The 14,460-nt window shown below is 34.3% G+C and overlaps 1 protein-coding gene across 1 annotated transcript in view; it reads left to right on the top strand.

Moving 5' to 3' along the window:
- LOC125914297 (netrin receptor DCC-like) overlaps window positions 1–14,460 on the top strand; it is a 159,102-nt gene that overhangs the window by 119,305 nt on the left and 25,337 nt on the right. The window contains exon 6 of the mRNA XM_049619554.1: window positions 5,743–5,937. Coding sequence (XP_049475511.1) covers window positions 5,743–5,937 — 195 coding nt within the window. The remainder of the gene's footprint in view (window positions 1–5,742; window positions 5,938–14,460) is intronic.

Here is a 14,460-nt window from a genome sequence, read left to right as displayed (position 1 = left end):
AAAATAAGATAGGTGATTATTAGATTAGAGATTAGGGAAAGATTGCAAATTTAAATATGGTAGCCAGGCAAGGCTGAAGTTGAAAAGCAAATAACAGAAACCTGAAGGACATAAGGGAGAAAGGCGTATCTGAGGGAGTACTTCCCAGGCAAAGCATACAACAGATGCAAATGCCCTGAGGCCAGAGCATGCCTGGCATGTTTGAGGAACAATAAAGTGTCCACTGTGTAATAGATGGCTGGGGTAAGGTAAGCAAAGGGGAAAGTGGTAGGAGATGAAGATAGAGAGCTAAGGAGGACTGGGGTAGAGCATATACAACCTTTTAGGCCATGGTAGAACCTGACTTTACAGTGTGCTATCAGAAGACTTTAAAGAGGTTTGAGTGATGTTACTTATTTGACATGATCTTATTTGTTTTTGTTTACACACATGCTCACACTGTATCTATATTCATACACATTTATTTTCAATGCCATCTGTATATTGGCAGCTTTTACATCTGTGTATCTGACCATGGCCTTTCACTAAAACCCCAAATTTATATACCCACCTACATCCTTGAGATCTCCATAGGTATAACCAATAGGTATCTCAATTTAACATGACCTAAGAACTCACTTATTTTTCTTTATCTCAGTAGGTCATACACCAGTTGCCCAAGCCAAAGATATATGAGTTACCATTGAGTCTCTTCTTTCCCAAACCATTTACATCAGGTTTATAGCTCTGTTGATTTTATCGCCCAAATGTCCCAAATATGCACACATCACTTCCACAATAGCCACCCAGACAAGCACAAAAACATTTTAGGCTTTTCTTTTTTTTTTTTTTTTTATTTATTTTTGGGACAGAGAGAGACAGAGCATGAACGGGGGAGGGGCAGAGAGAGAGGGAGACACAGAATCGGAAACAGGCTCCAGGCTCCGAGCCATCAGCCCAGAGCCTGACGCGGGGCTCGAACTCACGGACCGCGAGATGGTGACCTGGCTGAAGTCGGACGCTCAACCGACTGCGCCACCCAGGCGGCCCCATTTTAGGCTTTTCTAATTTTTTAATTAAAAAAAAAATTATTTTAAACTGAGCATAACATAATAGTAACCACCTTAACTAGTTTTAAGTGTACAGTTCAGTGTCTTTAAGTACATCTACGTTGTTGTGTGACAATCATCAAAACCACTCTCCTCCAAAACTCTTCGTCTTGCAAAACTGAAACTCTGTACCCATTAAGCAATAACTCCCTACTCCACCCTCCTCTCAGTTCCTAGCAATCACCATTTACTTTCTCTCTCTATGAATTTGGACTCTCTGGGTATGTCATAGAAGTAGATTCATGCAGTTTTTGTCCTTTTGTGAACTGGTTTGTTTCACTTACCATAATGTCCTAAAGGCTCATGCCTAAAGGCATGAATCAGAATTTCCTTCCTCTTTAAAGCTGAAAAATATCCCATTTTGTATATATACCCCAGTTTGTTTATCCATTCATCTGTCGATGGACACCTGAACTTTACTTACTTTTTGGCTCTTCTGAATAATTATACTGTGAGTGCAGGTGTACAGATATCTGTTTGAGTCCCTGCTTTCAGTTCTTGGGAGATGATACCCAGAAGTGGAATTACTGGATCTTATGGTAATTCTAATTAAAAAAAAAAAACTGCAATACTGTTTTTCATAGCATTTGTACCATTTTAAATTCCCACTGGGTAACTTTCTTTTTGTTTTCTTTACTTTCCTTCTGTGGTCTAGGCACAATGACCTTCTTTGATATCTCCATATACGAAGCTCATCCTTGCTTACAGGGGCTTTGTAGCAGTCATTCCCTCTTCTTGTAAAGTTTTCCACCCTGGTATTTGCTTGACTGACTCTTTCTGATCATTCACCTTAGACTCTACCAGGAATACCTTCCTTGAGTCAGTGTCAGTTACTATTCTATCAGCATGGTCTTACAAAATCTTCTGATTTCCTTGTTTCCTCTTTCCTCTTATTTTATTGGTTTTACTTCCCCAAAAAACTATGTCCCCAGTACTTAGAACTATGACTGGCACATAGGAGATGTACAGTAATTGTTGAAATGTCATGGGGATTAATATGGTAAATTTCCTAATGTGCTATATGTGAACACTACTCATTAGTGGAAATTGGTCGTCACTCAAAACATCATAACTATTCTTTTTTTAAATTTTGTTAATGTTTATTTTTGAGAGAGAGCATGAGTGGAGGAGGAGCAGAAAGAGAGAGACAGAATCTGAAGCAGGCTCCAGGCTCTGAGCTATCAGCACAGAGCCCAACACGGGGCTCAAACCCAAGAACCGTGAAATCATGTCCTGAGCTGAAGTTGGACGCTTAACTGACTGAGCCATCCAGGCACGCTGCACCCAACCCCCCAAAATAATAACTCTTCTTTAGGAACAAATTAAACCAAGATAGGATCCATAATTCCAGGGTATAACCAAGAATGGCCGTTGACCTAGTTACTCTGATAATTCAGATTTCAGTAGAAATTTGAGATTCATTAATTTGGATATTTCAGGCAAAATGTGTTCTTTGGTTTCAAATTATTTAAATAATTACCTTAATACTTCTCTATGCTTTATATACTCAATATTGTCCTAGAGGTACTTGTAACATCTTTCATGTACTTCTGAGTAGTGAATTTCAGTTTCAGCCTTCAAACCGAGAGGTCTCATGTCACATACTTTCATGGCAAATTTTCTGAATTGATGTTTTATAATTCATTCCAATAGTAACCATTTTCCTAATCCATAAGGTCATCTATGTTAGAGAAAACTGATTCAGGTAGCATAAAAGGAAAACGTCATTTCTGTTTTTATATTAAGAAGTGAGTACGTGGGTACAAAGGGGCTATTCTGGATTACGAATCTCTTAGCACAGTTATCTTTATGATGAGGCCATATATTATAAATGGGTTATGTCTACACTGCCTTGATAGGCAACTTTTCTTATGGCCCTATGATCTTAAGGGTAGTAAAGCGCATTAAGTGTTTAGAGGAGGAGCCAACATGTATTCTTATGTATATACACCCTTATTTTTTATCATGTTAAAATTGTTCCCAGTTTGGATCTAGGATTAAAATTCCTTTCATACAGTGAAAAACAAACAAACCAAAAAGACAAGTCCTGTGTACCAAGAGCCCCTCTTCTTCAAGAGCCAGTTTGTACACTCATTACCATAGCCCCTTTATAACGCTCCAAGATATGTACTTCTGTGGGTATGAACCTTACTAACCTGCAAGGGAACTACTCTATGGTTTGCAGAAAGATGGAGAAAGTTATTGTTTTGAAACATTTTTAATATTTTTTTTTCCTTTTATTCTAAAAGATGTTGAGTATTGTCATTAAAATCATTAGGTTTTCATATTGTCTTTAAAAAGTCATAGCACTGAATTCATTTTCTAAATGTAAGGTTAGGCAGATTGTCTTGCTGTTTTCAGTTATTACTGCAAAACCTCAAAAGTGTTAAATAATTCTTTGTAGAACCCATTACATTTCGAGGACACTGGACAGCCTCTGTGGCAATAGAGTTGAAAAGTATTAATCCATTCCTTTTATCTCTTTTATTACTTTTACTTAGGGTTTCTAGTGGAAAGTCCCTTACGTTGTGTTTCTGTTGTTAAGGTTTATGTCCACATTTTGAGATAATTTTTTATGACACCTTTGCATATTATGTCACAGGCTTCCTCAGAGCAGACAAATAAAAGTTCTGCCCTTTCTGTCACAAATGGGCATCTTTGGGCAGGGTGGGGGCTAGAGGGGTGGGGGAGCTCCTTTAGAAAATGCTGCTGATGTAACATCTTTAGGATGTAGCATCTTTTAAAAAGCTGTTATTATGGGACCTACTTTAAAAACTTTTAAAAGACATGTTCCCATATATCACTTAAGCTAGAAGTATGCATGTTGAAAGTGGATAAAGTTGGTAATAGAGATTATATCACCTTTTGCTATTACATCAAGGAAACAAATATGTTGTAACATTACCTGTAATCATCAAATTATTTTGCATAATCTGACATTTGTTACCTTTAGAGATTACCAGTTAAGAAAGAAATAATGGGGGCTCCTGGGTGGGTCAGTCGGTTAAGCGTCCAACTTCAGCTCAGGTCATGATCTCACAGTTCATGGGTTCAAACCCCATGTCAGGCTCTGTGCTGACAGCTCAAAACCTGGAGCCTGCTTCAGATTCTGTGTCTCCCTCTCTCTCTCTCTCTCTCTCTCTCTCTCTCTCTCTGCACCTCCCTTGCTTTCACTCTGTCTCTCTTTCTCTCTGAAAAATGAATAAAAACATTATTAAAAAAAAGAATGAATGAATGAACACAAATAGTTTGAATAAAGTTCGAATCACTAATATTTTGAGTACCCATTAATTGCCAGAAACTGTGCTAAGCACTTAATGGACTATTAAAGTTTAGATGGGCACATTCTTGCTTAAATTTCTTCCCAGAATACTTACATGATTTTCAAAAAATAGGCTACATATGCCTGTATTAACCCTATCAAAATATTTATCATGGTATATTATAACTGCCTTTTTACTTGTCTTTCCCATTAAACTGTGAACTCCAAGAGTATATGTTTTATGTTTGCCATATTCACTCTTGACCTGTATCCTGATCATCATGGGATACCTTGACCCATTCCCCCAACATAGTAGGTGCTCATAAATATTTATTAGTTGAATGACGAGAATCATCCAGAAAATGCATCATTTCTTTAACCATGGGACCAGAGGGAAGAAAGATAATGTAAAAGTCAGAATGCCAATTTATTAATTTTCAACACACAATCTCCTTCAGAGAAAATTTATGTCAGGGTAGCACGTACATTTACTCCCTAACAGCTAACATGAGTTGGTGCTACTCATAATGAGTGCTTTTATACTTTATCTCATTAAATCTTCTCAGCACCCTATGAGAATATTACTATCCTCAGCCTCATTCTGCACGTGAGGAAACTGAGGCTTAGGTCTTAAGGTCTCTCTCAGATGGTGAGTATACAGTATAAGTTGGAATTCTTATTTTCAGAGCTCAGGCTTTGAAGCAATCAAAATTTGGAATGCCACTTTAATTAAAAGGTAATCTCAGAGAAGATAAATAACTTCATGAGGGTGCACAGCTAGGAAGTGACAGAGCCTGGTATTAAATGAAATTTGCACACTCCAAAGTCTGTGTGGCTACCATCTCGGCCACTGTCTCTTTTTCTTCAATAATGAGTGCACTTTTCAGAGATGCACTAAATTATGGGTCAGGTACAGTCTTAATCATGCTGATTTGCCCTAAACTGTTTCACCTGACATTTTGAGAAAAAACTGCTTGATTTTCCTATTTAGTTAAATGAGAATAAAATAATCCTTGGGCGAGACCATTTTTGACATTTCATTTCCCTTCCTATTGTTCTTACATCCTCTTTGATTTCACCCATTAGTGATGATACCTAAGAAGAATTATATGGGGGGGAAACAGCTGAAAGGGGAAAAAAAGCTATTAGAATAAGGATGCGTGATGCTACATGCCTATGGAAGGAACTCAGTGCCCTCTCGTGCTTAAGGAATTCTGTGAAACATGGAAAATGGAATCAACACGCTGACACTAGGGAGAACTTGGGCAATAAGTGATGCACTATTTGAGAATTCATGGAATATGGTATCAAATGTTCTTTAAATGGGAAGGTTTACCATGCTCTACGTTCTATTATGAGACAGGCTGATGTTTACCCCTCTTTGAATTCTAGAGTCTCAAGTCCCTGACCAGCCAAGCTCTCTTCACGTGAGGCCCCAGACCAATTGCATCATCATGAGTTGGACTCCTCCCTTGAACCCAAACATCGTGGTGCGAGGTTACATAATTGGTTATGGCGTTGGGAGCCCTTATGCCGAGACAGTGCGTGTGGATAGTAAACAGCGATATTATTCTATTGAGAGGTTAGGTGAGTAGCAATGTTTTTTATTCTATTAAAGGAAGTAAATGATTTATGTGAAATTATTTTCTTTCTTGGAAACTTGTTCTTCAGAATTTGATTTTAATTTGTAGCACATATTAATTCTTAAAACGAGTCTCTCTCTTTTTCTATCTCCTGTCAGTCTACACACACACACACATACACACACACACACACACACACACACACACACACACGTTTGCATGCACACACATGTATACACACACACCCATGTTTTTCTTCTCTGAATTTTGCATTGGGGAATTCTATTTAGAGACATTCACAACAGTGGGTGCTCTGCTGTGTACTCTTGTTTATGTGCCAGAGGATACAAAAAGATAATTGTATTAATTTTCTTTTTCCCTGGTCAACAGAAACTTCTAATCTTAATAATTCTTATAAAAAGAAAGTCAACACTTTTTTGTCATTTTTTTCTCACTAGGAGAATATTCTGTCAAATTTTCTTTAACACTGAATTATCTAGTCACATTGCCCTCTTGTCCTTTAGTATTTATAGGCAAAACGTTGTGACTATGCCATTATGACCATAAAACAAAAGGTGAAACAAGGAATTTTCTTATTTGTTTCATGTTTATTATTCTGAGAGAGAGAGAGAGAGAGAGAGAGAGAGAGAGAACAAAGCGGGGGAGGGGTAAAGACAGGGAGAGAGAGAATCCCAAGCAGGCTCCACACCATTATCAGGGAGACCAGTTTGGGGCTTGAACTCATAAACCACAAGCTCCTGACCTGAGTTGAAATCAAGAGTCAGATGCTTAACTGACTGAGCCACCCAGGTGCCCCGAAACAAGGAATTTTCAGTCAAGCCTGTAAACTTAGTTGTCAAACTCCTCTCTGCATGCATTCCAACCTCTTATCATCTTCAACCTCATTTGACTAAATACAATACTTGACTTATGACATTTCCTAATCCATTGAAAATCTGTTCATTTAGACAGGGCTAATGTGTAATGAAAGGGTTCACATCCATTTTATATATGATTTTCCATAGTATAATTAGAGATTATATCATTGACAGAGAGAAATCAAAGGAATATATGTCATACATAGGCTGCTAAGAAGTTAAACTAGTCTCATAAAGCACAAAGCAAGTTGATTCTACCTGTTGATTTAACTCCGTATTATTTGCAGTGAAGCACATTGACCTCCTCACTGGGAATATTACCTGATTGGTGGAGGTAGGGGATGCTACTTACTTGTAATTTCTTTCACAAACAGAACATTTGTGATGAGTAACTTGATTTGAATTTAAATACCTTTCCTTGCAGTAGCAAGAAAAGATTTTCTCACTGCAGGAGGAAAATTACACTGACACGTTCTCTCTATAATTGCCTCAAACACTAATAAGAAAAGTACCTACTGAAAATCTCCACAATTCTAGTTAGCTCGGCATTTAGAAATAACATTCTCAGTCAGTCCCCGAGTATGAATGTTAAGGCAATCACAGAACATACTCTGTGACCGTCAGATCTATGTTGAAGGACTGCCATTAGTCCATTATTCAGTGGGCATCACCTCTGACAGTTGATCATGATGCCACCCAACAGAAGGAGAGATCCCCATGGCCGGTCCCAGGCTCTGCTGCCATCAGAGTGCGGTGCAAAGTCAGAATGAAGTCATAAAGGAAAACCACATTGTCTTGCTGTATCCCTTTGGTAATGATGTTCTTTTCTACAAGCAGACTTTCCAGGAGTCTCCTAGGCTAGCAAAGTTTAGGCTTTTGGGATCTCTCCAGGCAAATCTCTCCACATGCTTACAAAGGAAACAAGCTCTCGTTGTTTAGAGAGCTAAGAAAACTGTTAAAGATAAAATGGATATGAACCTATCTCAATGATAGATAATCATGTGTTTATTACACTTTAAAGCTTATCTGGAAAAAGATAAGTTACACACATACATTTACACACACATACGCACATACACATGTGGATATATACATAAGTATTTAAGTTCTACCAGCTGATACTTTTCTAATATAGTCCTATGTCTTAACATAAAATAAGAAATAGAAGTGTTATATTCTTATTGTTTAAGTATCTGCATAGTTAAACAGAGAAACTTGTATTTTTTCAACATGTGTATCACTATTTATCCAGAGTGTATATTAAACATATCTATATCTATATATCCATATCCATATCTATATATCACAAGATGCTATGAAACTAGTCTGCTTCTTTAATGTTTAAAAGAATAAACAAAGCAATCAGTGGTTTCTTTGCAAAGTTTGAATGTGGACTTGAGTGAATCCTTTATCCTCCTAAAAGTTGGAACTTAAGATGTCTGACATAAACTTTGGCTAAATAGTGGAATATATATTTTAAGGACTGTGTAACAGTTATACAATTAAAAACGAATTGAAGAAAGTTATAATCTGTTAAAGCATAGTGTCAGCTATAACTTCAAGTGTCATGGTTGTATTTTAGTCTATAAAAAAGCGATTTGGTTTATAATTGACCAATAAACTTCCTCTTCTCTTTGATAGGAGACCAGAACTTTCAAACAGCATTTTGTTTATCAGGCATAATAATTTAATATTTAGACACCAGGCACTGTGACCTGCTTCAGGACAACAAATATAAGACTGTTTTGAACAACATCTAATGTTGCCTGATTTAAAACAAAGCTTACCTAGTGTAGACATAGAGTTTCATTAGCCAATGTTTGTACTGTTAGATATTTATAATTAATCTTTTGACATCGTATTCCTTTTAGTTTAAGAGCCCTAAATGCCAGTTTTGATGTATATGCATGGTATAGATTCATAAGATCTGAATTCTAGCCATGTTTGGCAACATTAATTTGAAACCAAGCTCCTCTTTCAAAAACTCACTATTTACCTACTAACCTATTCATCAGTCTATCAATTGATCAATTTACCTACCTCTACATCTTTATGGAGGTATTTGTATGTGTATAAACTGTACATATCTAAAGCGTACAATTTGTTAAGTTTTAAAAGGGCTTTATTGTGACATAACTGACAATAAACTGTGTTTTTCAAATTTCTTCTTTAATTTCTCTCAGTAATATTTTACAGTATTCAGTATAGGAAATCTTGAAAGTTTTTGTTAGATTTAGTCAAAATATATATATTAGGCCAATATCTATATATCTATATATGTATATGTATATGTATATCTATATCTATGTGTATGTCTGTGTGTGTTTATTAAATTTAGTCCCTATGTATATGTGTGTATATTAACTATTTTAAATGGGATTGTTCAAGTTCATTTTCTAGCTGTTTGCTGTTGGTATAGGAGAATACAACTGTTTTTAAGCACCAATCTAGTATCCCAAGACATGTTACATTCACGTATTAGTTCCAGTAGTAGAATGCTCTGGAAATTCCCATGTAAACAAGCGTATCATATGTAAGGAGGAACAGCTTTACAGTTAATTTCTGATCTCCTGCCTTTAATTTATTTCTGTTGCTTTCTCTTGGTTAAGATCTTTAGTAAAATGTTGAATAGAAATGGAAGCAGGTATTTTTGTCTTGTTCCTGATCTTAGGGGAGGCATGAAATGGGATATTAGCTATAGGTTATATCAGATTGAGGAAGCTTTCTACTTTTTTAGCTTTCTAGGAATTTTTATCATGAATATTTGTTGAATTTTTGTGTAATAGGTTTCTAGCTCTTTTTCCTCCTTTATTATTATTTTTTTAATATGGTGAATTATATTGATTGATTTTTGAGGGGTAGCTAATCTTGAATTTCTCATACAGATCAATGCATGATATATTACCCTTTTCTTGTTGGATTTGATTTGTTAATATTTATTAAGGATTTTTGTGCCTATATTCATGAGATGTATTTGTCTACTCATATTCATTAGATATATTTGTCTATTATATTAATAAGGTATATTTGTCTACAATTTTCGTTTCATGTAGTGACTTTATCCATTTTTTTTTAATTAAAGTCATACTGGTCTCCTAAAATCAGTTGGACAATTTGTTCTTCTGTCACTGAAAAAGTGTTTGTAGAATTTATATTTTTTATTCCTGGAATATTTGATAGAATTCACTAACAAAACCACCTGGATCCAAGATTTCCTTTTTAAGAAGGCTTTTGATAATGAATTTAGCTTCTTTAACACATATAGATATTTTTGTATTTTGTATTTTTTTCTTGTGTTGATTTTGGTAAGTTACAATTTTCATGACATTTGTCTACTTCATTTTGTCATGTTTGTTGGCATAGAATTGTTCATTCATAATGGTCTTTTATTATCTGCAGTGATAACTGCTGTTTCGTTTATGATGTTGATCATTTATGTCCCCTCTATTTTTTGTGATCAGTCTAGGTAGGGGCTTATCAATTTTGCTGATCTTTGAGCCTTTAACATTACTAATTACTGGCTGTCTCCATTTTGTTTCTTTCATATCTGCTTTTACTCTATTTTCCTTCTTGTACTTATTGTACAATTTCTCTCTATTTCTAATTTCTTAAGGTGCAACCTCATGAAGTAGGTTTTTAAAGTTATTTGTGTTCTCTAAGCACCCTTCCCTTACATCCCACAAATGTTGATATGTTGTGTCTTCATTATCATTTCGTTAAAAATATTTTCTAATTTCCCTTGATTTATTTTTCCCTTTATTAAGTGCATTGCTTACTTTTCAAATTTTGTTTTTTCCTAGACATCTTGTTATTATTGATTCATAAATTTCTTTTTAATTTTTTTAATGTTTATTTATTTTTGAGAGACAGAGAGAGACAGAGCATGAGCAGGGGAGGGGCAGAGAGAGGGAGAGAGAGAGAGAGAGAGAGAGAGAGAGAGAGAGAGAGAGAGAGAATCTGAAGCAGGTTCTAGGCTCTGAGCTGTTGGCACAGAGCCTGATGCGGGGCTTGAACTCACAAGCCGTGAGATCATGACCTGAGCCAAAGTTGGACGCTTAACCGACTGAGCCACCCAGGTGCCCCGTTATTATCAATTTTTAATTTTATTTTATCATGATTAGGAAATACACTCTGACTTTAATGTCTTTAAAATTATTGTGACCTGTTTTAATTTTGTTGAATGTACTATGTGAACTTGAAAATCATGTGTAGTTTTCAATTATTAGATAAAGAGTTCTATAAATGTCAATTAGATCAAGGTCTTTGATATGATTTCCTCAATCATCTGTGTTTCTTACTAAAGTTTTTGATCAATAGTTTGTCAATAGCTAAGATGGTGTGTCAAATCACCTTTTATAAACATGGAACCATTTTTGTCTCCCTCTAATTCTGTTGATTTGATTGCTTCATTTATTTTGGGAGTCTGTTATTAAGCCAATACACATTTATAATTGTTCTTTTTTCTTAGTAAATCACCTCATTTACACTACAGATGCCTGTCGCTAGACTTAATGTTAACATTATTTATGCCTTCTTATACTTACAGTTTAAATGGTGTATCTTTTTCATCTATTACTTTCAGCCTATATCTTTGTATTTAAAGTTATTCTGCGTCTTGTAGGCAGTTTATAGTTGAGTCTTGCTATTTTAATTGGAGTTTTTAGGCCATTAGTATTTAATGTAAAATTTAATGTTAATGTAAAATACATGAATGGTTGAATTTAGGTCTGTTATTTTACTTTTATTTTCTGTTTCTCCCATCTCCTTTTCATTTATCTTTATGAACTCCCTAGCTCAGAAAACAAAAGTGATTATTTATAAATGTCCAGATGCAGTCATTGCTTTTCCAACTGAGATTATTTCTACAAGGACTTTTGTTCATCCTCATCTAATTAGCCCATTTAAAACTATTACATACTTTAAACAGAACTGGTGGAACCCTTTCACCACCATCGACGTGGATTAGCAGAGATCTACAGGGAACTAATATTCATAAACCTTTGGTATCACCCTATGAAAGGAAGAATTATAACTTTAGAGTTTTAATGATCACTGTTACTTGTTTTGAAGTGTTACAACCCCAGTACAAAAAGATAGTTTTAGGTTTTTTTTTAAGAATGTTGAGTTATTATTTGCTTTTATTATTATCCTTTCAATGATGTTTATTAGATGATATGGTTTTAATAGACTCCTATTTTAAAAAACATAGTCTAAGCATACTAAAAAGTTAAAAAAAATTAATGGCATTCTGGACATGGGATCAATTCCATATTTTTCTCTCTGCCACAATGTTTAATCTTGGGAAAATTATTTGAACTCTAGCTGTATAGTATTTCAGTGAAAATGGAGAATAAGAGTCTTTCATTCCCAATTTTACAGTGTCAGAGAGTTAACAGATTTTGAAAAAAAATAATAGAAGTGGAAAAATTGGTCTTTGTAAGAGATATAAATTTCAAACTTTTATTGTAATTGCTGCAAAAATATCAGTTTTGCCTTAATTAAAAACATTCAGGTTTTAAAGGTAAATTTATTTCCTGTTTCTAACTATCAAAAATCCTTTTTTATAACAGTGATTGAAAATATTTTACTTTGGACTGTTTAGTAAAAAACAAAACAAAATTAAATTAAAAGATAAAATAAAATAAAGTTATTAAATTAAATTAATAAAAGAAAAGAAAAAAGAAAAAAAGAAAATGGGTGTTCCATTTTTTATTACATTTGTTCATAATCCAGTGGTATCAAATGTGGGTTTAAGGTCTGTCTTTAATGATGGATTATTGGTCATGTGTGCACAGGAGTCTTTTCAGTAACCACAGTGTGGGATTCTTGAAGCCTCAATTTTTTCATCTGTGAAGCAGGATACTATGATACCTTACAAACTTTCTGTGAGATTCAATTGAGATAATAAAGTAATGCCATTTGCAATTCTTTAAAAAGTTAGAAAAATGTTAGCACAAGTTATCACATGTGAATAAGGCATTGTCCTATTATCATTTGATACATCGATGGTTTAGCAAATATAAATAATACAGTTACATAAGCTTTGAATTGTGTGCTTATATAAACTTTGAAGTTTATAGTGTTTTAGTTTGTCTCTACCTAAAAGTAATCTGTATCAAATACAATTTAAAAAATAGTTGAGGATCCCAGGGTTTTAAACCCTAATAATTCACCAACTGTATAATGTTATATAAAGCATATTTATTTACTGAAATTAATATGAATCAAAAATCTAAACAACACAGTGACATTCAATTCAGCGTGAAAAACAAAAATGTAAACTCCTGTTTTCAGCAATAATAGAATACTGATTTAAAAATCCTGAGTGGGAGAGTTAGATTCATTCAACATGAGCACTGGTTGCTCAGAGAGGAGTGGTGAGGGAAGGGGAAGAGAAAAGGTCATTCCATGAGTTGATTATTTAGAGTATATCAGGAAGAATGGATTTTATCTTTTATGATTTTTTTTTCTGAGGTTAGTGTCTTCTAAAACTATAGACATTTTCTAGCAATCTTTAAAGGCAGGCTTAGGGTGATTCATTAATAATATATATCATTCTATTTGTAACTCTTTTCTCACTTCTACTCCCTGAGGTCCAAAGCAGATGCATTGTCTTATACCTGGTAAATTTTCTATGGCTATTTGGAAGAATCTGTTACAAAAGATGAATACCATTATTGAACTAGAACAGAAAAATATCTCATTGGAGTTATATATATATATATATATATATATATATATATCCTTAATAATATAATACAACCTCACAATACATATATATAGTGTTTGTTCTCCTTTTTTTAAATAACGCTTTCACATTTTACCTTGTATTTTACAATCTGAGTTATTAGTTGTAAATCAAACTGGTAAAATAAAGGACTATGATAGCAAGAGAACTAAAAAAAAAAACTCAAAGCTAATTTTTTAAGGAAAAAAGTTAAAATGTTACATTAACACAGTCAAATAAATATTGTCATCAATGCAAAGACCTGGCACTTTAGTATGGAGAGGGAGGGTAGGACCAAATTCCACCTTGATGAGGGCTTGTACTAGAACACATTACTTCAGGGAAGTTTTACTTTCTATAGGGAAAAACAAGGTGTTCTGGTAAAATTAAATCCCTTTAATTCAACAAGAGAATAATACAATCTAGAGACACATTTCTAAAATTTATGATCAAAAAACAAGTCCTACTTCAGGTATGAGTATCAGAGTTTCACCATGGAGTTCTGTGAATTATTGTCCTATGAGCTAGGGTCAGAGCTAACATGGAGAGAAGAGAGAAAAATGGATGTCTGGACATTTTTCTTTATTAAGCAGTTATACTCCTGGGTTAATATTTATCCTTTTACTTCTATCAGTGTTTTCGCCCATGTAATTTGAAATTCCATTTTTAGTTGCAAAATTTTTGAGGATTATTATGTCCACTTGATAAATTAACCACTTTATTATTCATGAACTATTCCTCTTTATCAGAGGTAATATTCTTTGATCCAAAGTCAACTTTGTGTCTGATATTCATATAACAATTGCAGTCTAATTTTTGTTTGTGTATTAGCATGACTTATTTTTTCATTATTTTACTTTCAAACTATTTGCATCTTAAATTTAAAGTAGTTTTTTTTTTTGTAGGCAGCTTACAGTTGGGT

Source organism: Panthera uncia (genome assembly GCF_023721935.1).
Source record: "Panthera uncia isolate 11264 chromosome D3 unlocalized genomic scaffold, Puncia_PCG_1.0 HiC_scaffold_8, whole genome shotgun sequence".
Lineage (NCBI taxonomy): Eukaryota > Metazoa > Chordata > Mammalia > Carnivora > Felidae > Panthera > Panthera uncia.
The sequence above is the reverse complement of the archived record's forward strand: the minus strand, read 5'-3'. Positions and strand labels throughout refer to the sequence as shown.